We start from the raw sequence: 24,272 nt of genomic DNA on the forward strand, positions 1-24,272 counted from the left end.
CATTGCAGAACTTTTATGCCAGCTCATCTAAATGCATTGCCCTCATCTGTTTTGTTCAGAAGGTTTCAAAAAAATCCCCTTCCAGAACAGATGCTGCTCCTGTTATGAGAAAACACCAGATACAATACATCACTTAATTATGGACTGCCCTCTTCTCAACACCCTTCACAGAGATCTCCTAGTGACTCCCTTACAGCTTAAAATATTGGTTTACAAAAAGTCTGTAATCCAGTATTGGTTTGGAGTGTTTAGCCAAGATCTTTAAAGCTAAAGCTAAAGTTGCATGGTTTATTCAATGGTGGCTATCTAGCCTTTTATATATTGTATTTGTTTGGCTTATCAACATATTTGTATGGTTTTATGATTTTATTGTTTAAAATTATGCCACTAATAATAATAATAATTTATTATTTATATCCCGCCCATCTGGCTGGGTTTCCCCAGCCACTCCGGGTGGCTTCCAACAAAATATTAAAATACACTGGTCTGTTAAACATTAAAAGCTTCCCTAAACATGACTGCCTTCAGATGTCCTCTAAAGGTCTGGTAGTTGTTTTTCTCTTTGACATCTGGTGGGAGGGCGTTCCACAGGTCAGGTGCCACTACTGAAAAGGCCCTCTGCTGGTTTCCTCTAACTTGGCTTCTTGCAGCGAGGGAACCACCAGAAGGCCCTCGGCGCTTGACCTCAGTGTCCGGGCAGAACAATGGGGGTGGAGATGCTCCTTCAGGCTCCAATAATGGCTAGTAATAATAAAATAACTTCTATGCAAAGCAACCCACTGAAATTAATGGACCTAACTTAGTCATGTATCTGTAGTGTGTATCTGAAGAAGTGTGCATGCACAAGAAAGCTCATACCAATGACAAACTTAGTTGGTCTCTAAGGTGCTGCTGGAAGGATTTTTTTTTATTTTGTTCTAACTTAGTCATGTTTGTTAATTTCAGTGAGTCTTCTAGTGAAACGTAATTGAATACCAATCAAAAAATGTTAATGTAGAGAGGTTCCGGTTTCCGCCGGCAGGAATGGCGGACCTGTTTTCCATCCCTCTGACCTTCGTAAGGAATTTGGCGGTTGCTAGGGGAGTAAATGGCAACCCCCTACCCTCTCCGGGGGTTACGGAGAGGGGCCGCTGGCCCGCGATGCCCCCAGACCCACTCCGACTGTTTATGGAGTGGGGGGAGCTTTGGGCTGAAAAGCACTTACGAGGGCCAGGACTCCCGGACGCTAATCTGCATGGCGGGGATTTCCATGGTTAAAGAAGATAATTAGGCTTAAATCTATGGACATACTTCAGAAGGAGGGGAAGAAGCGCTGTTTACTGCTGAGAAATCTATGCTGCTGAGGGAGAGGAGTTAAAGGCTGTATATCATCTGGAAGAAGGATTGATGGGGACGGAGCGATAAGGGAATGGAGTTTTATTTTTCTTCATATGAGTTACTTCGTACCTTCCCAGACGCGATGTCCTGGCTTGTTTGGAGTGAAAGAGAAGCAAAAGACTGTGTGAGTTGAACTTTATAAACTGTTGTTACTGAGCATATTTTTTAAAGATGTGGAGTTGCCGATGAGAAAAGCCCCCCCCCCCCTAGTCGGACGGAAGGAGTCCTGGACGCGTTCGGAGGATTTATGAGCTGTGACGCACTTTGAATTGGAGCAGCGACCTGAAGCTAAGTTCAGCTATAGGGCAAGGAGATCCATTAATTTACCAAGAGTTTATGGTTTGATGTTTGGGTCTTCTGCCTGGAAAAGCTGTAAATTTTATAAAGATCGTTAATCTTCATGGCTATGAGAGAAAACGAAAGTGATTTGAGCTTTTTAAGATGGCGCTGCTTCGACGCAACAGGGAGCTACAGACTAAGAAGATTTATGGGGAGGCTGGACTGATTAACCCACACAGGAGAAAGAACATTTGTGAAACCTCGTTTGATATTTATCTCAGCAGCTGGGAAACAATCGGTTGAAAGTGGAAAACATCTATGTGACTGTAAGGGGAAGATCTGGATTATTATGAACTTGGAGGACGATTTGAACTTTAGAAAAAAGACGGCAGTGGACGGTTGCGAGGAATCCCCAATTTCTTGAAGCATGGGAACCCTAATAAAAAATTCTTTAGACGATTTGGCATAACATTCGGTTTGATTGATATATATATGTGTATAATTTGAAATAATGAATGTGATATAATTGGTTTTAATTGGAAAATTAATAAAATATATTTAAAAAAAAATGTTAATGTAGATTCCACACTGATAGTTGCCTTTCAAGTATAAATGAATTGCCATGACCTTCTGTTCAGGAATCTTTATTTCTCACAGATCAATCTAGATCCAAAATTAATACCCCACACTAAGTGTTAGGTATTATGGCAAGCTCTGACAGGAATTAATTTTCCTTTTGGTAGCAATTTTATAACGATGAAATGTTTCACTTTGAGTGCTTTCTTCTTCTTTTTTCAAATAATCCAGGTTGAAATATCACCTCTGGTACTCACTGTTCCTATTTCACACTTCTCAAATTTTCTTGATGAATTTCTTTTAAGTGCTTGTGAATGAATTAATTAGTTAATGCCATGCAGTGCTTTGAAGACATCAGCAGCCATAAAATGCTAAGTATTAACTTCTGTGTATTGAGGAAAGTTGTCTTAAACCTGATTTGCCATGACTAATATGCAGATTATTTCCAACAAAACTTAACTTTGCATAAAAGTACAGGCTGGAAGGCTTCAGTGTCAATCTAATCCACCCACTGAGGCAAGATTCTCTATACTCCCGAAATTCCTGCATTTAACCCAAATTACAGAATAATGCAGGCGTTGATCATTTTAATTACAGTATGACACAGTTAGAGAAGAAAAAGTATCCATTTCAGCACCAGCCATTTTGCTTTCTTTGTTTCCTTAGGACATAAGAACAACCAAATGTAATAAACAACATCTCACAGAACCTGAGATATATAGATTTTAAAATTTATTTTAAACCCCCTTCTCCATAGCGTCCTCTCCCTTACCATCTGTTCTTTGTTAAAGTTTGCTAATTGGTTATAATGATCATAGATATTGTCTATTTTTATGTTAATGATTCTGTTATTCTGAGAAATTTGCATTTCGCAAAATTATGTGTGAACATTGGGAGAGACAATGAGTATATATTTTCTAGATTCTAGAGAATGGCTACTCCTTGTTTACAAATGCTATTCATTTTCAAAAGTTTGAGCACCCATAGTCTGCCTGTTCTCCTAAGCCATTGACCATGATCAGTGGTGGAGGTGGGACAAAATATCAGAAAGCACTGATGAGTGATGGTTTCCCATATGAGTCACAGCAAGAGTCCAAGAATCCATTCTTCCCTTAACAGTTTTTCTCTGGCTGGCTGGCTGACTGACTGTCTGACTGACACACACACACTCTCTCTTACACACACACACACAGAGAGAGAGAGAGAGAGAGAGAGAGAGAGAGAGAGAGAGAGAGAGAGAGAGATTCCAGTGACAGGACACTTTGGTCCTGCTCATGGAAAGCCCATGTTCCACAGGAACATATTTTGGGAGCCACGAGTTTAAGGTTCTGATACCCTTGCACCCAACCCTGAGTGTAGCATCTCTTAGGACTGAGCAGCAAATTGCATTTTCATGCTAAATATCCCATAAGTTCCCTGTGTATTTTTACATTTTTAAATGCCAAGAATACACTTGAAGTGTAACACACACACATACACACTTCTTTCAGGCATGAAATGCATTACCCAGCATAAGCTCAACAGAAAAAAAAAGCTTTACAATATTCATCTCAGGTGGCACAGAAAGTTAGCTGGCGAATTTTGAACAGCTGAGTCAAGCCAATGTTGATTTATTTATAAACAGATTTTCTTTTTAAGCGGGGTGGGGGGAAAGAGAACAGGTGCAAGGGATTCAAAATATCTTCTGGAGAGAAGGCAATGATAGCTACATAAAGAAAACTTGCACTTAAAGCTCCTGCCATCTGTCCTCTTTCCTGTACCTACTAGTCTTGCATAATCGGCCGATCTTCACTTCCAAGGACCACAGTGCCATTCACTGAAATCTAAGCATGCATCCAAGTTTATTAGCATTATCTGTTTTAAATCGTATCTATTTGCATCTGTCATATTATTGCGCTTACTGAATGATCACTTCTTTTCCTTTTATTTTCCGATGTGTCCCCAAACAAGATTGTCTTCACAATTTTCCCCCCTGCAAATCTGAAAACCAAAAAATTAAATGGTTTAAAACAGACACAAAAACAATATAACTGCAATTTAGGAATCTTGAAACAACTACGTAGGACCATCTTGTGCTAGATAAGTGGTGCAAGTATACTCCTGAAAACACCCCTTTTATTAGATTAATCCTTGGTGCACATGATAGTAAGTCCTTGGATTTACCAATGCTCACATCATAATTTGATAACAACTTTCTACCTACAACTGCCTGGAGGTGGGTGTTCCTCACTGCTTGGCTCTGATGGACCTTAATATATGAGTGGAGAAGAGAAAGCTTGGTCTTTAATTCACCTTGAGATGGAATCTGCAGAGTAAAGATCTTGCTGGGGACTTTGGGACTGTTCTTGCAAATCACATTAAAATGTCATGCAACATGAGGTAAATGGCAGCATATCTGAGGCCACATATGTACATTTTGTTGCTGCTTCTCATTTTTCCTATCTTAAATTCAGTTCCCTGCATCTCTGCATCAGTTTGTGATTATTTTAAAATCCTCACGAACACGCACCAGCATTTTTGTGTGAATTTCCCATGTCATTTTTGTATGCAGTGTTCACATTCTTGCAAAAAAAAAATGAAATGCATTTTTGTATGTGTGTCCGTCCCCCCAATTAATCTGTATGTACACTTTCCCCTAATACAGTATATGCATTTTTGCAAACATGGGTTGGAGAACTGTTTTGCATAATTCGGATAAGTGTGAATTTCCAAGGCTAGCTGGGTTTCCCTTCTCATATCGTTTTGGGAAAAGCAAATTTTAAAGATCTGCCTTTATATACGAACTGAATTGAATTTCACTCCATCCCTGTTGCACACACACCTCTTTCCATGGCGGGAAGCAAAAGGTGTTATCAGAACTCAATGACACATTCCAGTCTGGCAAAAGCTCATGAGAGCTAATGAGGGATGTGGCCCAAGGACTGGATAGAGAGATCTGGAGGGCCTCATGGAATTCCCTACCCCTAATCTAGGCAGCTTACCAGTTAGTCCTGTGGCCTGTCACAGGGCTGCAGGTAAAACACAGCATATAGAAACAAAAAACAAAAACCCACATGTTTCCCTAGAAAACTAGAGGTGTCCGGGCAAAAGCATGTCATTTGATTTTCTCCCCAGCATGGCTCATTTTCTGTGTGTAGGGTGATAGTTTCTTTGTTCAGAAGGCATCTGCATTCCTTTACATGTAGTCTGAAATAGTGCAGCATGAGAACAATTTTACTATTTGATGAACTTTTTGTCTCCTTGAGGCTTTACCACTCTTCCAAGTCTATTTTGCCACTCAACAAAAATTCAAGTGCACAAATCTTTTATAAAGAGGACCAGATGGAAACTTCAGCTCAATTATTTCAACTGACGTTTGCATAAGGCAAGTATCAGATAGCCGAGACCAATTACATTATTTTAAAAGGCTTATAAAGGCAAAGGCAGGGAAGAAAAGGATTTAATGTTATTCAGTGTCGCATTACATTTCTTAGAGAGAATTTTAGTTTTTAGGCTTTAAGCAGTTTTACTCTGAAAGAACTTTATTTGCCTAAAAACATAAGTGTAAAACGGCTTGTCAGCACTTTACAGCGGGGGTGGGGGGGTGGGGGACTTTTGGCGCTCTAGATGTTGTTGAACTGCAACTCCCATCAGCTCTAGCAAGCATGACCAATGGCTACGGATGGTAGGAGTTGTAGTTCAGCAACATCTGGAAAGCCAAAGGCTCTCCATACCTGAACTCAGGAGAAAAGAAGGAAAAGCTAAGAAAATCAAAGTTAAATGAGCACAGACAAAATAAAGTTCAAGTTAAGTGTTTAACTTTGTTTGGATCGTGTTCTAAAACATAATTTTTATTGATTTTACAAATTACAAAAGATGGTACATACATATACACCTTTTCCACCTTCTTCCCACCCCCCTCCATGGGTCCTCCCCTGCCACAGAAGTATCCCACGCAGGTGAACAGTCAGAAGTGGTCCATTTTATGATTGGGTTTCTGTCCTCCTCCCCCTCCCCTGCCCCCGAAGCCCCCCCCTGCCACCAGGGAGCTCCAGTGAACCAGGGCAGTACGCAGGAGTTCATCCATCCAACCATCTATTGTCATACCAAAAAAAAAGAAAATACAAAAAGAGAAAAAGAGAAAAAAGAGAAGAAGAAAAAAGACAAAAAGGAAAAAAGACAAAAAAAAAATTCATCATAATTGTTAAATTCATAATTGTTAAACCATATTTTGTGGGCTTCCCCACCCTCCCCCCTTCCCCGGTTTTCCTCCCTTATTTATCATCTTCAACAGTTTCATAGTTCATATTTTATAACATACACCTTTATATCTTATACCACTTTTAAACTAACTATTATCATTTTCGCCTATTGTCCACTCACTGAGAAATCAAACTCCCATTTTTTCTTCCCGTGCCTAATTTTTACCCCTCTATAGGCCTCCATATTTTCACCTTTTTCCAGAATCAATTCACTTTTTAAACCTATAATTATTCCCAAACTAACCTTACACCCCCCCGAGTACTGGCTCCACCCCACCAATCCAGCAAGTTCCATAGTCAGCAGTCCAGTTATAGTCCTATTAACCCATCCTTACAATCACAACTTCACTTTCCCTTCACCCCACCCCCTGTTTACAGTCTTTTGCCATCCAGGCCTCCATATCAGACCCCTGAGCTTCTTCTCTTCTCTGCTTAATTTTTCCTTCTTCCCTGTGGTCATTCTGGAGTTCCAGTAAGTCCAATCGTGCCCCCCTCGAAGGGGAGGCACTCCATCCAACTTTTTGTAGAGTAAAATCATCATTTTTTTCGTGATGGGCTTCATTTTGTGTTAAGTCATCACAGTCCTCATCATTGTCATTCTCACATTCGTCTTCTTCAGTTTCAAAAGCTTCATCTTCTAAGAAATCATATTCTGCCATCATCATCTGGAATTGTTTCTGTAACACTTGCCGTTGTGTCTCCTCTTGACATAGTTCTATTCTTGCTTCCCACATTAAGGTCAAAACAGTCCGCTGAAACTCAGGCGGGTACCTTTTTGTTGACATAGTTCAGTCCTGTCAAGGTCAAAACTTGTCACATGGGGTGGAATATAATCGCAGTCTATTTTCTCGACTCCATTTTAACAAGCTGGCTGCATTCTTAAAAATAAAGTTCGAACTCGCATTTCAAAAGTATATAAACCAAAAAAGAATTTCCAAAAAGTCCAGAGATAAAGATAGAAATAGAATTTAACTATAAATCCTGATCAACTCACTGGATTGTCTGGGCTGCCGGCTCCCGAGGAACAGAAAGGTCTTTCTTAGTCTTAACTTCTTTCTGCAGGGCAATCACAACCACAGTCTCTCTCCCCTTTTACCCTGCATTTAGGGGAGATTCTCTTTGATGCCTTTGAGGAATCCCTTTAAGTTGAAATCTTCTGTTTACGGCTTCGGGTTTCTGTTTACTGTCTCTTATGTTACCGTAGGGGGGGGGGTGGCTTCCTCTTTTCCCCTCTCTCCCAGGTCCAAATTGTTGCCTTAATTTACATTCCAAAGAATCCAAATTACTCACAGTCTATTCATTTGCTGAATGTTCTTTGAAGAATTGGCCACCTCCACTTCCCAGACTCGCAGCTTCGCACTCTCAGAGCAGCAATGTCAGCCTGTCCGCCGCGGTTCACCTCCTCGCTCTCGGGGGCTTAAACAAAGCCGATCCGGGGAGGAGAGAGCCCGCTTTTGGCGCCGCCAGGCAAAATCTGTCCCCAAAAAGCTCGATTTGGGGCTTTTAAGGAGGTTTCGCTTCGCTGGAACGATTCCCTCCACCTCTGAAGCGCCGAGGTCCGCTCCGCTGTGCGGACCCCCGTCTGAGCAAGATGGCGTGGTCAACCGGAAGCCTGTTTGGATCGTGTTCTAAATATTTACTAATAAATTTGTGAGGGTCTGGTGTCCCACAATTTCCTTTGCCAATAATGATAACTCAGTTGGAAGACTGCCCCTGACCGTTCTCTGTTTTTGGTCTGATGCTTTGCCTTATATTTCTCCTCACCCTGGCAGTCTAAACGTAGCAAAGGCAGCTTAAAACCTGGTTCCTTTTCTTACTGTAAAAGAAGCAGATGTGGATGTCCGTTATTGATATAGACATATACACAGGTTTTTATATAATAATCAATTGTTTTTATCCAGGAGTTACTTTGGAGTTTCACACCGGCAATGTCCCTTCACCAAAGGGAGGCAATGGTCCGAGCAAGGGGAGCAGTCAGTACTTTCTGGTTCCTTAGACAGGCAGGAGAGCAGCAGGGCAAGACAAAAGTCAGAACCATGGACAGAGATCAAGGTGTGACTCTAGCACCATGGACAGTGCTCCTGAAGCTGAAGTGAAGCATCCCATTGGCTCAGATCCTGGAGCAACTGGCTGAGTTTCATAGCAGGCATAGCCAGTCATTCACTGCCTCCTAACAATTTCTGGTGCCTTCTTCTGCAGCTACTGACTCCTTTGAGGTAATGAGGGGCTTGGGATCTCTCCTCAGGGAGAGTCTGTGGACTGGCCTCCAATCTGGCAGCAGAGGTGACACCTTAGGGCTCAGGGGAGGAGAGTAAAGCTCCAGCGTCCAGAGATACGCATGAAATAGACCAGGGCATGGAACCATTTCATTTCAGTTGCTATTATGGATATGAATGGATAGCCTCTGACCTTCTTGGTAGCTCTGTACGTAGCAAAAGACTCCATATCTTTGCACAATAGAGAATGTAGAGGAGATGGGTTTATCTCTCACGAACATTTTTTTAAAAAACATTTGTATCGAGTCTCTGCATGCCAAAAATACACCCTTTGACTTTTATGCATGCATTGGCCCTCTCAATGGACTTGATTCTCATACAGGGCTCAGAACCTAGATTCAGTTTGCAGTGCCCTCCAATGTGTAAAAAGAATGCCTTGAAACATGTACATTTCTTCACATTCAAGCGTTAACCCAGAATGTGTTGATTTAGGAGCTCTAGCATTTTCCAGAAATGAATTGTTAGGATTTTTGGCCTGCAATGCAGCTCTGACCATTTTATACCCTGTCATGGTCACATACCTTTTCAAATATCACTCTCCCGAGTTTAGTTTTCTCATATTGCGACTTGTTATACTGTACAGGCATAAGCCTTTCTCACATGGCCATGATCAATATCCCCGTGTAAAAGTAGTTTGCACAGAACTCAAGGATATTGTGCTGCAATTTTCACCTGTTGGGAAGAATCCATATCCTGGAAAAGTGACATATATGCCCTGAGATTTAAAGAAATCACTATGAGGCCTCTTACTGCAATCTCTCTTTGACGTATTTCATACAGTTTTCCTTGTCGTGGTAGGTAGCAGGTTCAGTCTTGTTAAAAAGCGACATGAGCTAAGCTCTTGGAAATCAATTAAATTGTGATTTTCTATGGAGAAATGTAGACCTCTCCTGCTCAATTGCTTGTTCTGCTCTGTCCCTATCAGATCAGCTTGAAGTGGTTTCCAGTGACTTTGCATGAGAGGCTAGAATAAAAAGTCTGCATATATAAATAACTGATTTGCCTCCTTGCTGTGCTGTTATCAGGTATGTAAATGTATGTCATATTCCGCTATTTGAGCAAACAGGTCGCATCATTTCTATCTTCCTGAATTGCAGGTAAATAATGTCCTAGTCTGGGCAGCATACTAAATCAGACCATGCCTTAGTGCAAACAAGCAGCTTCTCAAACTGCCAATCATGGCCACAGCACTTTCCCCACAATCTTGCTGCTGCCTTAACCCAGGGCTAAGCCGTGGTTTGGCTCAGCATCACATCTGAATGGGGGCTTGCAGTTTGTCTGGGGGGAGACGAGCCTGGGTTCAGGTGTATTATTATTGCTATTGTTCATTTCATTTCTAGACCACTTAATATTTTAGAGGGAAAAAATCATAAAGCCGTTTACAACACATTAAAACACTGAATACAGCAATCCAGAATAAAACATTACTGAAGAAAATCAGATATAAAGTATACCCTCAAAGCGACATAATTAACAGGAAACTAAAATATTATCTTAAAGATTTCAAAATGAAACATTGCAAAGGAAGTAAACTACCGAATGCACACTTAATGCAGAAAAATTAAGAATAAGAAAATCTTAAAACATTTAAAAGGATCCTGGGAACTGTAGTTTGTTGAGGGGGCTGGGAATTGTAGCTCTGAGGGGGAAAGCCATGTCCTTTAAATGTGTGTTGTATATGCTTTCAGTGTTTGGTTTGGTATGGCTCTGCCCTTAGTTGCTTTCAGTGAATAATGAATCACTGAAATGTGTCACTCTGAAAGACTGACTATTTCGTAGTCTCTTACTGCCACCTTATGTGATTTCTTGCCATTGCATATAGTGAACTTTATTTCCCCATCCTAGTCAGTTGTTTTTAGGGTGACCAGATAAGTGACAGGACAGGTCTTCTGTACTGTGGCGCAAATGGTCAGTGTCTGGTTGTTAGCCAGAAGATTGGTGGTTTGAGCCCACCCAGGGAAGGATGTGGGCTGGATTCCTGCATTGCATGCAATTGGAGTAGATGACCCTTGGGGTCCCTTCCAATTCTACAATTTGAGAGAGAATTACAGCAGCTGCATCTTTTCTCAAAATGTATGGCAGTATGACACAATAGCCTGTTTCTTCTCCATAGCTATTAAAGATACAAGAGCTTTTCTGTTGCATGCAGTGACTCTAGCCACCTTCTCAAACAAGGTGAGTTTAAGGTATATACGATACTGGAAGATCCTCGTCTTCCAAATTTAAAGTGCCCAACTTCTGTCCTCTCTATTCTTCTGGGAAGAGTGCAAGTGCCAGACGTATACTTTGTCCCTTGTGGACAGTCCAACTCAAAAGTAAATTCAAAGCACATAGACACAATAAAATCACAGTTATATAAAATCAGTGCTCTTGGGGGGGAATACCATTTAAAATAATAAAATTCATTTCACACTTCAATACTGTAATTGACTTAATGCTTTTGTTAAGAAATTGCTAGCATAGTTATCTGGCATGGCTAAATAAGTAAACTTGCATATGCAATATTAACTGTTGCTTGAGCATATGCAGTTGGTATGTAGGGTATGTATTCTACAAGTTGTTATTGATACAATAATAGTGCATGCGTGGTGGATTTATTCAGGACTGTCAGCACTTAATTCCATTAGTTCTGATATGCTCCTCCAATGAACTATAGCACAAAAAGTGGAACAAAACAAAACAAACACCCTGGAATGGCTTGTTTTTTTGGGGGGGTGAGTTTTCACAGGAAGCTACAGAACACGCACTGATTACAATGAAGTAGTATGTTTATTTCAAAACTTTTGCATGTGCAAACAGTACTGAAAGCCGGATTGTGTGTAACCACCCCAATAACATTGTGAACACAATGCACAATAAAATGCACAATAAAATGATTTATTTGAGATTTAATGAACAATGCACAATAAAATAATTTATTTTAATTTTTAAAAAATTAAATTACTGAAACCTTTGAGTACAACCACTTTTTAAATGATATATTTTTAAAAGATATATCATATAGCCCAATGTCACCCAGCAGCTGCATGTGGAAGAGCAGAGACACGAACCCGGTTCACCAGATTATGAGACTACCGCTCTTAACCACTACACCACACTGGCATCTCTGCAATTGCAATCTTCTTCTTATTTCCGAACAATCACAAACTAGCTCATTTTTTCTTTGATATGCTGGTCGCAAGCATTCTCAGGCATTTTCTTATCCCAAAAGCAAAACGCAGGTCAGATTTGTATTGATTTTTATGAAATGAACTACAATCTCTTCTTCTTAAACACACTTCAGTGATCACTCTAAATGACAATGCAATCAAATGAGCACTGCACATTGGATAAGCATTCTCCTTGTCTGTCTGTGGCATGTAGGTGACTGCTGAATCTGCTACTGGAAGCACCAGTCAGGTGTTTCAAATTTGTCCTCAACAGCAAAATCTGGTCATCAATTGAGATGTATATATGTATTTCTAAAGCACTGGACAGCCCAACTGAATGGAGGTGTTGAAGAAATGGGAGAGATTACTTTCCATCAGTAAAAGCTTCCCAATGCACATGCCCAACGGAATCATCTTACAGTTTCTACATTCAACTGATGCATAATGCAAGACTGACGTGAGGCCCTCTGTTGCACCACAAACTGATTTGAGGGGAAACTGCTCAAACCAGGTTTCTGTGGGTTTAACTAGCAAGGAGGGCTTTATTAGATTGCACTTGTGCTCATTATTATTAATAATAATAATTTTATGTCCATTCTTCCTCCTGCTGAAGTCCATGCTTACGTTTAGGATCTGCTTGTAACACCAATTTGAAAATACGCTTTTAAAAATTGTGCCAAAAAAGTATTCTAACAAAATAGACCTAAACACATCTTTGTAGAAGTCCTCTTGAAGTCAGTGGGATTTACTCTCGGGTAAGTGGGGTTAGGACTAGAGCCTAATTCAGTTCTTTAAGATAGGGGTTATGGAATCAAAGACATGTACACCAAGTCATGGTGGTGATAATATATTATTTATACCCTATCCATCTGGCTGGATTTCCTCAGCCACTCTGGGCGGCTCCCAGCAGAATATTAAAAACATGGTAAAACATCAAACATTAAAAGCTTCCCTAAACAGGGCTGCCTTCAGATGTCTTCTAAAAGTCAGACAGTTGTTTATTTCTTTGACATCTGATGGGAGAGCATTCCACAGGGCGAGCGCCACTACCGAGAAGCACTGGCGGAGAATGAGGAGTGCGGGGAGAGCGCACCACCCCCAGCAGCACAATCCTGGCAGGGTGTCATCACGGCTGCCACCACCACCCCCGCGCTGGACACCACGCCCCCACAGGGGGCGTACCCTGCCCCCAGGACACGCACCAGCCCCGCCCCCACCTGCTCTCCACCACCACCCTCGTGCTGGAGCATGAAGCTCTGCCACTGCCGAGAAGGCCCTCTGCCTGGTTCCCCGTGACCTCACTTCTTGCAGTGAGGGAATCACCAGAAGGTCCTCGGAGCTGCACCAAAATGAAGTGACTATGAGTTTTTATTTCAGTTCACTCCATGTGAAAATAGAGAGCTGGTTTAATCTTATGCATAACAAGCCTCATGCATGTATCTGAAGTGTGCATGCACATGAAAGCTCAGGTATCTGAAGAAGTGTGTATGCGCACGAAAGCTCATACCATTGACAAACTTAGTTGGCCTCTGAGGCGCTACTGGAAGAAGAAAATTATTCCGTTTCGACTAAGCCTCATACAGCTAGACGGGCTTCTCCAGCACTTAAGTAGGCAAACATGCCTTGCTTTTGCATAATATTTTCATTTCTAAAACGTCGCCAAAGAAATTCAATATGTGAAAGGGTGCATGTGCAGCCTATGCTAGCTGGCTCATGTGCAGGCGAGTTTTCTCCCGTGTTGCTAACGAACCCTTTCCTTGGAATCGAGCTAACGCTGCTTGGAAGGAAAACTACCAACTTATTCTCTAAGGACACTCCACGTAGAGAGAGAGAGAATAAAAAACTCGACTAAGCTGCTTAAGGGAACTCCCACAAGCTCCGAGCACTCAAACTGAACAGGGCAGCGGGTTCCCTCGGCAGAACAAAGCAGCGCACCTCGGCAGGCGTCACATGTTCGGGAAGATGGCGCTACGAATCCTGGGACGCCGCGCTCCCAAGCGCCGAGGAGCCACTCCCGACAGGGGACGCCGGATAGGCCACGTGACCCGGCCGAGTCAAGAACTACATCCCCCGTGATGCTTTGGGCGCGGAGGGCTCCGTTGCCATGGCGCCTTAACGGTCTCCTTTCTTCAACTCCCTCGGCGCGGCGGGAGAGATGCCGTTACCGCCGCTTTCTCCAGCCCGGGTGTTTGCCGAGCTGGTCCCTCCTCCCGCCGGGGGGGACAACAGCCGGGAGAATGAAGTCCCGAGGCCGCCGGGGAGGGAAGTTCACGTCAGTGGCACCTCGGAGCTCAGCGCCAGCCCGGACCGGGCGAAAGTCACCGTTTACCTGAAGAGCAAGAAAGGGGAGGCCGGAGCGGCGCAGAGCAGCGTCACTCGGAGGCTGGATTATGTCGCCCAGAGCGCCCGGCAGCGCGGAGGAATCTCGGTGGGTTGGAGGGCGCGAAGGAGATCCGACCCACCTCTCGCGCATGCGCGCAGCCTCAACGGCTTTCTCTGCGGCTACACCTCAGCTCGCACTTCAAAAATGGATGAGGGTGGAGGATATGGGCTTCTCCATCATCACCGTCTTCTGCACCCGAAAAGCTTTCACTCTCTTTTATAGTTGGGTGGGAGGGGTGGGCCGCTTGTACCCCTAGAGATATCCTCAACACCACTGACCTGATGGGAGTCGAGCTGCAACACGTGGAGGGGCAGTGGTTCCACACCATACCCTTCAAACCGAGCAAAACCAGTGCAGTGGAATGATTAGGCTAGAGAGTAAACCCTTGGCTACAAGCCCAAGTTTATTGTGTATTTCCTGATTGTGTATTTGCTGCATTTCCATCCTGCCCTGCTGCCAGTGAACTCAAGGCTGCACACAGGTTGAAGATGGCAACCAGGTTTTTAAAATTGCTCTCTGTATTCTGTGCAACGAGATATATTTATACAGTAACAGGCTGGATGATAAATTATTTCATGCTCTACTTAGGTTGGGTTAACAGTCCAGAATAGTATTTGATACAGTAATTGTGGGTGAAGACAATATTTACTCATCTATGCTAAGCCAGATTTAATTTTTATTTTTACCTTGAAATAGGATGCTCTGCTGCGTTGCTTAGTACTAATTAAGCAACCATAATGTCACCAAAATGCATTCTCTTCCTTAGTTTTGTACTTAAAGATGTTCTGTTTTTTTCCCTAGGAGAATGACATGACTGTGACAAAGAACTTTAGTAGAATAGACAACGTGTATAAGATGGAAGCAGAGGCAAGTGTCTTAAGTATGAGTATTGGTAATGTTTCTCAAATACCATATTTTTTATACCTTGAGCATTAAACAAGAAATGTGAAACTATGTCCTAATATGCTTTTTTGCTCAAGGGTGAAAATGGTTCCACACCCATGCATTACAGCATTACTGCTTGTGGTAGTTTATATATTATCTTTTTTGCCATCCCACTCCTGAAGTATTTTCCTGCAATACCATCTTAATAGCCTTACAAAACTACCGGTATGTCAGCATCACAGCACACTGGATAATGAGATACCGGTACTGGTGGTTATTTATGGAAGCAGAAATTGAAACATCTACCAAATTTACAATCCAATCCTCAAAACATTCATATTGAAACTAAGAAAAGCTTTCTTTATGCGAATTGTGTTTAGAATTGCAGCCTTGGATCTAGGCTTCAATCCCATACATGCTTATCTGGAAGTCTTATTGAACACAGTGTACGGTAGTAAAAAAAGTTGAGTTGTTGAGCTTTTTTTTTAGGAAGGCCCAAAAGTTTGCTGTTTTTAAAGGAAGCCACTGAAATTGTTGAGCTTTTTACAAAAACGCCAAGACGTCAATTCCAGACGTATGGCAGCCCTAACACAACGGGACTTCTCATGCACTGTTCACTGTTTACTTCTAAGGCAGTTCTGTAGCATGGTTATTTGGAAGTTACTGCCAAGTTTAAAAAAAAAAGGATTGAATTGTCTTAAAATATTAGGAGCATATCGATGTGCGGTTGTAAACCAGGGGTTAATATTGATTTCCTGAGTGTCTTTCCAACTCTGTAAATTCATTGCTTCTCAGTAGTTGGTTCTACAAAACAATTGTTATTCTAAAAACTTGAATATGACAAAAATTGTCTGCTATAATTCCATATGATAATAAGCATACAGATATGAGTATTTTTCATGTATTGCTGAAAGCTATGTAAGCCACATGGAGCAAAACTTCCTCTGTACCGAGGTAGCATATAAATGAAAGTATAATCTAATTTAGCTTTGTACAAAATGCATATTATAATTGATCTTGTATTATTCATCTTTAGCCAATTTTTAGCTAAGGCACTGAAAAGACCTACAAATTTTTACATTCCCATATAGGTCTGCATTACATTCCGTGATTTCGGCAAAATGCAAGAGGTCTGTAACTTCCTTGTTGAGAAGCTAGGTAGCTCTATCATAATCAGCCCACCTCACTTTTACCATACAGTGGAGGCAGTAGATGCCCTTCGGTAAGTTATGTCTTCCTCCTTTTACCAGAAAGTTACGTCTTGCTAGCTTGATTTACCAGTGCCATGCCTCTGGGAATCTGTTCTCATAATAAGTAGCCAAAGCTTCTATTCTGTTGCCCAGTCCAAGAAAACAGCTGGTGGAATACACACGTTCATATAGATATGACTCCTACATAATATTAAAACCATCATTAAAATAAATGATGGTTTAAAGTGAATGTGCTAGTGCACACAGTTGGAAACTGCAGGTGTTTTACTTTTGTCCCGTTGCTGGAAAGCAAGCTGTATTATGTAAGAATTCAAGCTCATCTTTTGTTTTCCCCAAATAAACCATGAACAGTAACCAAGAACAAACCTTGATTGCTACTCATGACTTGGAGAGAAGCAGACCAGAAGCACTAAGCCAAGCCATGGCAGGAGCAAATCCCCCATGATTTCAGCAGAGTGGCGGTAGCACTGCTGACATGTGAAAGAGGTTGATATAATATTAAAGTAGACAAAAAAGCGAAACAAGGCTCCATATTCTTCTGAAGGTTCTAAATTGGAATGTATCATTAAGATGACAAAACATTCAGTCAAGCACCCCAATGCTGATACATGAATAACCGTGAAATCCTGTACTCCCAGTAACGTGGGAACAGGATTGCAGCCTATGAGGAGCAGGATGCCAGGCTAAAAAGAAATGAATGAAAATAAATGCAATCACAAATATGTTGACTTAGTTTCAGAGTTTTGCCTTTCTGGTATGGAAAGGTTGAAATGACAGTGCATGTATATAACACCACCACTGAAGTGTATATATAGGCCTTGATTCAGATCTGAAGCATAAAGAACTATTAAACTGTTTAACTGCAGCAGCAGGGTCTGTGAAAGCATGCAGTTGGTAAAACTTTCAAAGAGTGAATCTAGATCAATGGTATCAAAGGGTAGGGCAGCTAACTTTTCATGCAAAACTAACACAAAAGTTAAACGTTGCCTGTGGGAGAAAAATACTTTTGCATTAGTTTGTTACGTGTTTATTAATTGTGTTAACATATCAGAACATGAGAGATTCCACCACCAGCATACACCTCCCTCTGGACACATTGAGCTGGGTTTTTGCTCTTTCCTCTGGAAAGAAAAGACAAATTAACTCTGTTCTGTGTGAGATCGGAACTTTATTTGCCTTTCTCAGCCTTTGACAAACTTACCTTGGATTTCCAATCTGACATGGAACATGTATGTTGTTGTTTTTCACAACAATGTAAACTGGTGGAGTGGGGGACAGGGGTTAATTTAGTTGTTTAAGTTGCATAAATTTTAAATGTCGTAAAATGGGGGAGGTGATAACATCACTGAATATAGAGGCTGAAATCCTACACTGATACCTGGAATTAATCTCATTGAACTCAAAGTAGCTTACTTTTGAGTAAGGCCAAACCCTACGCCAAAGGATAAATGGACATAAATCTGACATCAGGAACCATAAGACTGAAAAACCAGTAGGAGAACACTTCAATCTCCCAGGACATTCTATACAAGATCTCAAAGCAGCTGTTTTATTACAGAGAAATTTCAGGAACAGACTGGAAAGAGAAGTTGCTGAATTGGAAATCATTACCAAGCTTAAAACCATGGAAGCACCTGGGATGAATAGAGACATCGGATTCTTATCTCATTATGCATGATCAAGCTTTCTTTAGCACCTCAGCCCAGGACTAATTGCAGCCATCAGCAGCCATTAACAGCCATCTACAGGTTTACCACTCCCATCAGCCCATCACCCATTCCCACCCACCCCCACCACCCTCTGTATATATATAGGGTCTGACACTTCTGTTTCTAGTGTATCTGAAGAAGTGTGCATGCACACGAAAGCTCATACCAAAATATAAACTTAGTTGGTCTTTAAGGTGCTACTGAAGGAATTTTTTTATTTTGCTTCGACTCAGACCAACACGGCTACCTACCTGTTACTTTTGAGTAGACCTGTATAGGATTGTACTGTTAGTTGCTTTGTGAAGTTCTTTCTCATTGACAAGCAGAGTATACAGTACTCAAAAGTAGGTACTACATTGGTTAATGGTTTTAATTGACACACTCCCTTTTCGTTGCTTTAATTAGCTAAATCTTTTTTTGTTTATTTTGCAGTCGTCAGGTTTGTCTTGCTGCTGTTGGGAGTGCCCAGCAAAAAGCTCAAGAAGTTTGCCAGTTGCTTGGCCAGCCCCTTGGGAAGCCTTTGCTAATAAGGGAAGAGGAAGTGAAAGAGTGGGAGGGCCACCTGGAAAATCACTTGGCCAACACCCCAGACTCACTGGGTTTGCAGCAGAGACTCCAAAGTGCCACTATCTATGTTTCCTCAAGGGTATATGCTGTTTTTGAAATAAAGGGGGAAAGGAAGAGGAAAAAAGCAGCTCACATAAATGTAAACTGATTTATTACTGAAGTCCTGAATCATTGTGTTTTCCTTAGGGAAGAGCATTATTCTTGGGAAGCTTAACTTGCTTTTCCATAATCAAAATGTTAAAGTGACTCTGACGTTTGTTCACTTTTTAAACGGTTCCATGAAATTGTAGCACGGGTTGTAATTCTCCGCACTTGGACGCAAGCTGCGGCTTGGATCCCAATTTACGTTTCGTTTCTTGGAAGAAAACTTCCTGTCATGAAGAAGCCCTCATGTTCATAGAAGACACTTTCCATGATCAGCAGCTCCTTCCATGAATAAAACAAACTTTGGAATCAACCTAGTGAATGCTTGTGAAAGCCATAGATAGAAGTACATTTTTAATATACTGTTTAGAATAATTTAAATACAGGCAACTCCCAATTTACACAGCGGTTATGTTCCAAGGCACTGCACATTTTAAGTGAAATCATGAATATTTGAAACTAAAATAAACTCTGAAAATGAATACTACTGGTAGTTTTTAAGGAACTGGTCTGCCTTTTTAGCGTGTTTCTGGAGCAAGGAAGTTTTTGCTTGGTAACTTAAGAGAGATGAACTTGGAAGTTGTCTCCTACAACAGGAAGCAGCAGCTCTTTGTACATGTGGATTATTTTCAGATTTGCAAATGAATGGAGGCATGCTTTCTTCGCATAGGTCTTTCAGACCTGTGTATGTGGGGCAACAGTTTTGTCCAGATACCCTCTTACTCCCAAGTTTGAAGAGATTGCATAAAGGCCACTTGGTTTTTCTTAATGGCTGATGACAGAAACCAGGTTTTTTTCCCCAGTGTTTTACACTGGACAAATTGCATTTGGTGAAATGCCACATTGTCAATGTAGTTCCAAGAAATCTCTGCTGAGAGCAGTTTAATCAGGGGAGAAATCCCTTGGATGCCAGCTCCTGGGCTTCAAATTTATTTACCGCCTGACATGAGAAATTTCTTGAATATAACCAGTCTGAGTTAAGAAATTATGAATAAGAAATGGAAATACTGTAAAACTGCATTGTTGATGAAAAACTTGCTAATTTTTGGGTGTTGGTGATGAGTGATTTCTACTTGAATAGTTTCACAGATTAAGGAATGCAGTTTAAACAAAAAGGATAGAACTATACTTACAACTCTGCCTAGTGTTTCTTAATCTCCAGTTTAATAAAATTCTAACTTTCCAACCTGTATGAACTATTCACACTTCATCTGCAGTTTGCTATTTTTGTGGAATTTATTCTGGCTTTGCTAATGTAAGGAAGCAAAGTTAAGGGGGCGGGGCAGCTTTTCCTAACAAGGAAATGATGCAGATGTTTTTCATTCTCCTAGCCCAACACAATGTCCATTTTATATTTTATTATCATACCTGCCTATGTATATGTTAAGAATAAGTGTCTTCAGAAAGTTGATCACACATCTCCAGATAATAGAATTTGTAAGGCTGTCTCACACATGTAATGATGGTAGTAAAATTTACCAGTTCCATTAGGGCATTTGTGTTAAGAAATTAAGTTACTCTCGTTGCCAATCAATATCCTTTATATTTAAGTCATTGAGGCTGTAATCCTGTAGAAACTTACCTGGGACTAAGACTCATTGAACTTGATGTGGCTTATTTTTGGGTCAACGTAGGATTGCACATTGGTTCAAGTTGTTAGACACAACTTATGTACGTCACACATTTATATTAGTTTAATAACAAAAGCAAAGCTTAGAAAAACGAGTTTTCTATTTATTTAAAAATAGGTTTGTAGTTACTACATTGCAGTGACAGTAATTCATACACATACATTCTAGTTTGTATAAAAGGATTCCAAGTATTATTCATCAAAACCAACGTAAGTGTTTCACATAACAATAAAAGTTTCGATCAGTAATGTACAAAAAGAAAGGGCACTGTTCATCCAGGTGTGAGACTGCACTTTATAACTTGATAAAGCAGAAGAGAAAGAAAATAACCTTGATAAAACCTAAACTTGTAAAACTGTATGTTGGTTACATGAACATTTTTGGGATTTACACCATACTGTACAAAGTAAGCAAAGCCTTAAAATGTGTCAGTTTCAAAATTAGATGTTCCAGACAATTTCCTTAAGTTACACTACATTATATGTTTCAACATTAAGTGGCAAGATTTAAGGTATTCTCTCAATAACTTTCAAGTTTTGCAGTGTAATGGTCCAAAAATGTAACTTCAACATGTGTGTCAATAGCCTATCCTTAAAACATGCATCTGAGATAAATATACCATGTTAAATGTCTTATGTGATAGTGTAGAAATTTGGTGCTGTATCTTTAAAGGTGTAGTAATTTCCAGCACTAATTATATCATGAACAAAAATTTATACCATATCCTGAAGCAATTATCTGCATTTATTTAAAATTCAAATATTCAGCATTCGGCTCCCTTTTTGGTATCAAAAGAAAAATGATTTTTCATATAAATAGCTCCTTAAATTATTTACCCTTTAAAAAGGCAGATTTGGGGTTGGGTCTTTTAACAGAAAATATGCTATTTCCATCTTCAAAATGCCATCTCACATCTACGATACTTTAGCAAAAATATCCTGCAATAAATGTAACCTTCCTGAAACAGAGGGTACCTTTTATTCCAAAATGTTGTGAACCAAATGGGAAAATGAGAGCAACAAAAGTAAATCTCTGCTTCACCATTATTCCATGAGTAATTAAAATTATCTTAATATACAAATTATGTAAAGTTAGCACATTAAAAAAAAAGCACAATACCAGATTTTGTTATATTAGAAATAATTTTCAGACTTGGCCACTATATATGAAATGTACACCTTTTTTGAATTATAAACATATGTACATTATTTACAGCAGAAACTGAACAGCCCTTTTATCAGATGAATGCTTAGGTCCAAGAACATGAAATGCAAGATTCAGATACATAAAAATTTACAACAAAGCTCAATCCAGTCGGTCCCTTACACACACACTAGGACACAGGTGTCCCACAAGTGCACCTCTCCAGTTGTGGGAAGTCTGATAGCCGGGGGGTGGGGGAGGTGGGTAGCAGGAAACTCCTGCATGCCCTATTCCATCTAGAGGATGCAAGGCACGACTGGATTGTGGCCCTAAGCTTTCACTAAATAGACCACCGGGAGCTCTTGATTCAAAGCAAAGGATCCACATTCTTCAGCACAGTAGATTCAGCTCTTTGCAGAAATCAGCACACTAAGAGCTGTGTGTATTGAGTTCTGGCTGGGGTCTTAATATCACTTTAGAGGTACTAAAGCTCATGAAACTAAAAGTTCAAATTGGTATTTCACAAAGAAATGTAACACAGCACATGACTTATGTACTGAAACTATGTCCCCATTCATTTTTAAATGTTGAGAAGTACTACATGCTTTTGAATCGGTACTTTACAAAAGATCAATCCAAACTAAGATAAGTGTGTTAAACAACTGAATTAACCACACATGGAAAAATTGACAGTATGGTACGAATAATTTTGTGCAAGTTTACATCACAGCAGTACTATAGGAAGACGGGTTTTGTAACGCTGCATCACTACTCATACCACAATGATAAAGATAATTTCTTCAGTACCCAGTATTATACCAATGTAATTCAACCTTAATCCCTGGGAAACCATTAAATTTCAAACCCGCTTAGCCAAACAAGGGACTGAATACTGGAGTGAAAATGAACTTATTTCCCAATCAAAGAAAATGGAATGTGCAGCTATCAGACATCGCTGTATAGTAACCACTGGTTAATATTTGAAGTAATTTAATGTTCAGCATTATGGAACTAATGGACCGCTCTGTATCAGAAGCTGTATCAGTAGACTGCATTTTACATTTGTTTTCATTACTGCCAAGTTTAATTGCTTAAACTGCCAAGATAATTGCTTGTGTGAATATCTGTAATTACCAACAGAAAGAGTGTCTACATAGTATTTTCCATGTAAATGTGCCATAAAATAAATATTACTTTGCTCTCAATAGTATTATCCATAACACATTTCATTACGGTTTCCCCCTCCAAAAGTTAGTGAACCAGTATTTATTGCTTATATTAAAATGTGCTAAATCAAAAGCTCTTCTGTGTTGGTACAATAAAATTTTTGCAAATCAGTCAAATCTAACCAATGACAGTAATTTAAGTCAAACCAATGCAATTTAAAGCACTTATATAGTATATCTAAGACAATTACAGTTTTATGTGTTTCTACACAAATGTATTACCAAAATAATGTTAGAAAAAAAATAAGCTTGTGAATTCTTAGTACAAAATTATTCATGAATGGGGAACAATTCATTTGTGTACTGCAAATAAGAATTCTTTTGTTCTGAAATGTGTAATTTTCAGACACTACGATGGTGATGTGTACTATTCCATTCTCCAATGTTACATACACATACTTGATGTATACAAGTATATACATAAATATATGCTAAGTGGGACATAGTTATAAATGGAGTAACTTACAGCAATGGGGTTTCATGTTTCTTTGCCAATTTCTTTTATATAACAATGCAGATAACAAAAGGAAATCACACATTTGAAATTGATTGCCTTCATCAACAGTGAAATTCTTAAATGGACAAGATAAATCTACTGTAATGCTTCCATTGTGAAATGTGAAATGAACTATCACTGTACATAGGCTGCTGAAATATTTTCATGTTTAATGTCTGCATTAGTAAGAATGCATGTATAAAAACACAAAGTCAGTGTCCCAAATCCCATAATTATAATATGCTAATGAAAATAGGTATCCAAGGATGACTAGTGCCAGTAGAATTTATTATTCCACTGCAAATCATGATTTGGCAAATACTCTTAGTTGGAGCTATTTTCTTAAAAGCCAATGGGTTATTTAGAGGAGATGGTGATGGCAACTACCAACCAAAACAGAATCTTCCATGCCTCCAAATCTTCTAAACTGGCCTGATCATAATGTCAATTAGTCTACTTCAAATAAAAATGAATTATCTTTAAGTTTAGGAGTATTTGCGATAAAATCAGAACTGCATTTTAAAAACCAATTGCCATGGACACAGTTCTCCAAATGAATAAAAGATGCATATTAATCTTGAACCTCAGATGCCATCCACTGCACGCAACATATGTGCACTAATGAATTGAGTATCATGTTGATAGATGTGTTGCATACATAGTTCCTGAAGTTGCTTCTACCTGCAGTCCTCAAACCCAGACTGGAAACTACATATTAACACAGACTGTCAATGTTGCCAACATGGTAGACACACACACAAAACGTAACAGGCTGTTTGTGACTATGTAACTTCTATTTCAAGAACAATTCAACATGTAATATACAATATCACAATGTGTAATTCCATAAACATATTCTGATAAATTAAAGTACAATGGATGATCAGGAGATACAGTCCATTTGGTTATTAATTTGGCAAACAGGCAATAACCACGATATGGTATGCTTATCCTGTGGTGTTCGTCTCGCTGCTTTGAG

At 40.0% G+C, this 24,272-nt stretch overlaps 1 protein-coding gene across 1 annotated transcript; it reads left to right on the top strand.

Annotated features, from left to right (window-relative positions):
• Positions 1-13,972: 13,972 nt before the first annotated feature.
• IRAK1BP1 (interleukin 1 receptor associated kinase 1 binding protein 1) lies at positions 13,973-24,054 on the top strand. The gene is made up of 4 exons (XM_035109560.2): positions 13,973-14,326; positions 15,083-15,148; positions 16,258-16,388; positions 18,519-24,054. The coding sequence occupies exons 1-4, from the start codon at positions 14,054-14,056 to the stop codon at positions 18,799-18,801; spliced, it is 753 nt and encodes a 250-aa protein (XP_034965451.1). The 5' UTR covers positions 13,973-14,053; the 3' UTR covers positions 18,802-24,054.
• Positions 24,055-24,272: the final 218 nt, after the last annotated feature.

This window comes from Zootoca vivipara, chromosome 3 (genome assembly GCF_963506605.1).
Source record: "Zootoca vivipara chromosome 3, rZooViv1.1, whole genome shotgun sequence".
NCBI classification, from domain to species: Eukaryota; Metazoa; Chordata; class Lepidosauria; order Squamata; family Lacertidae; genus Zootoca; species Zootoca vivipara.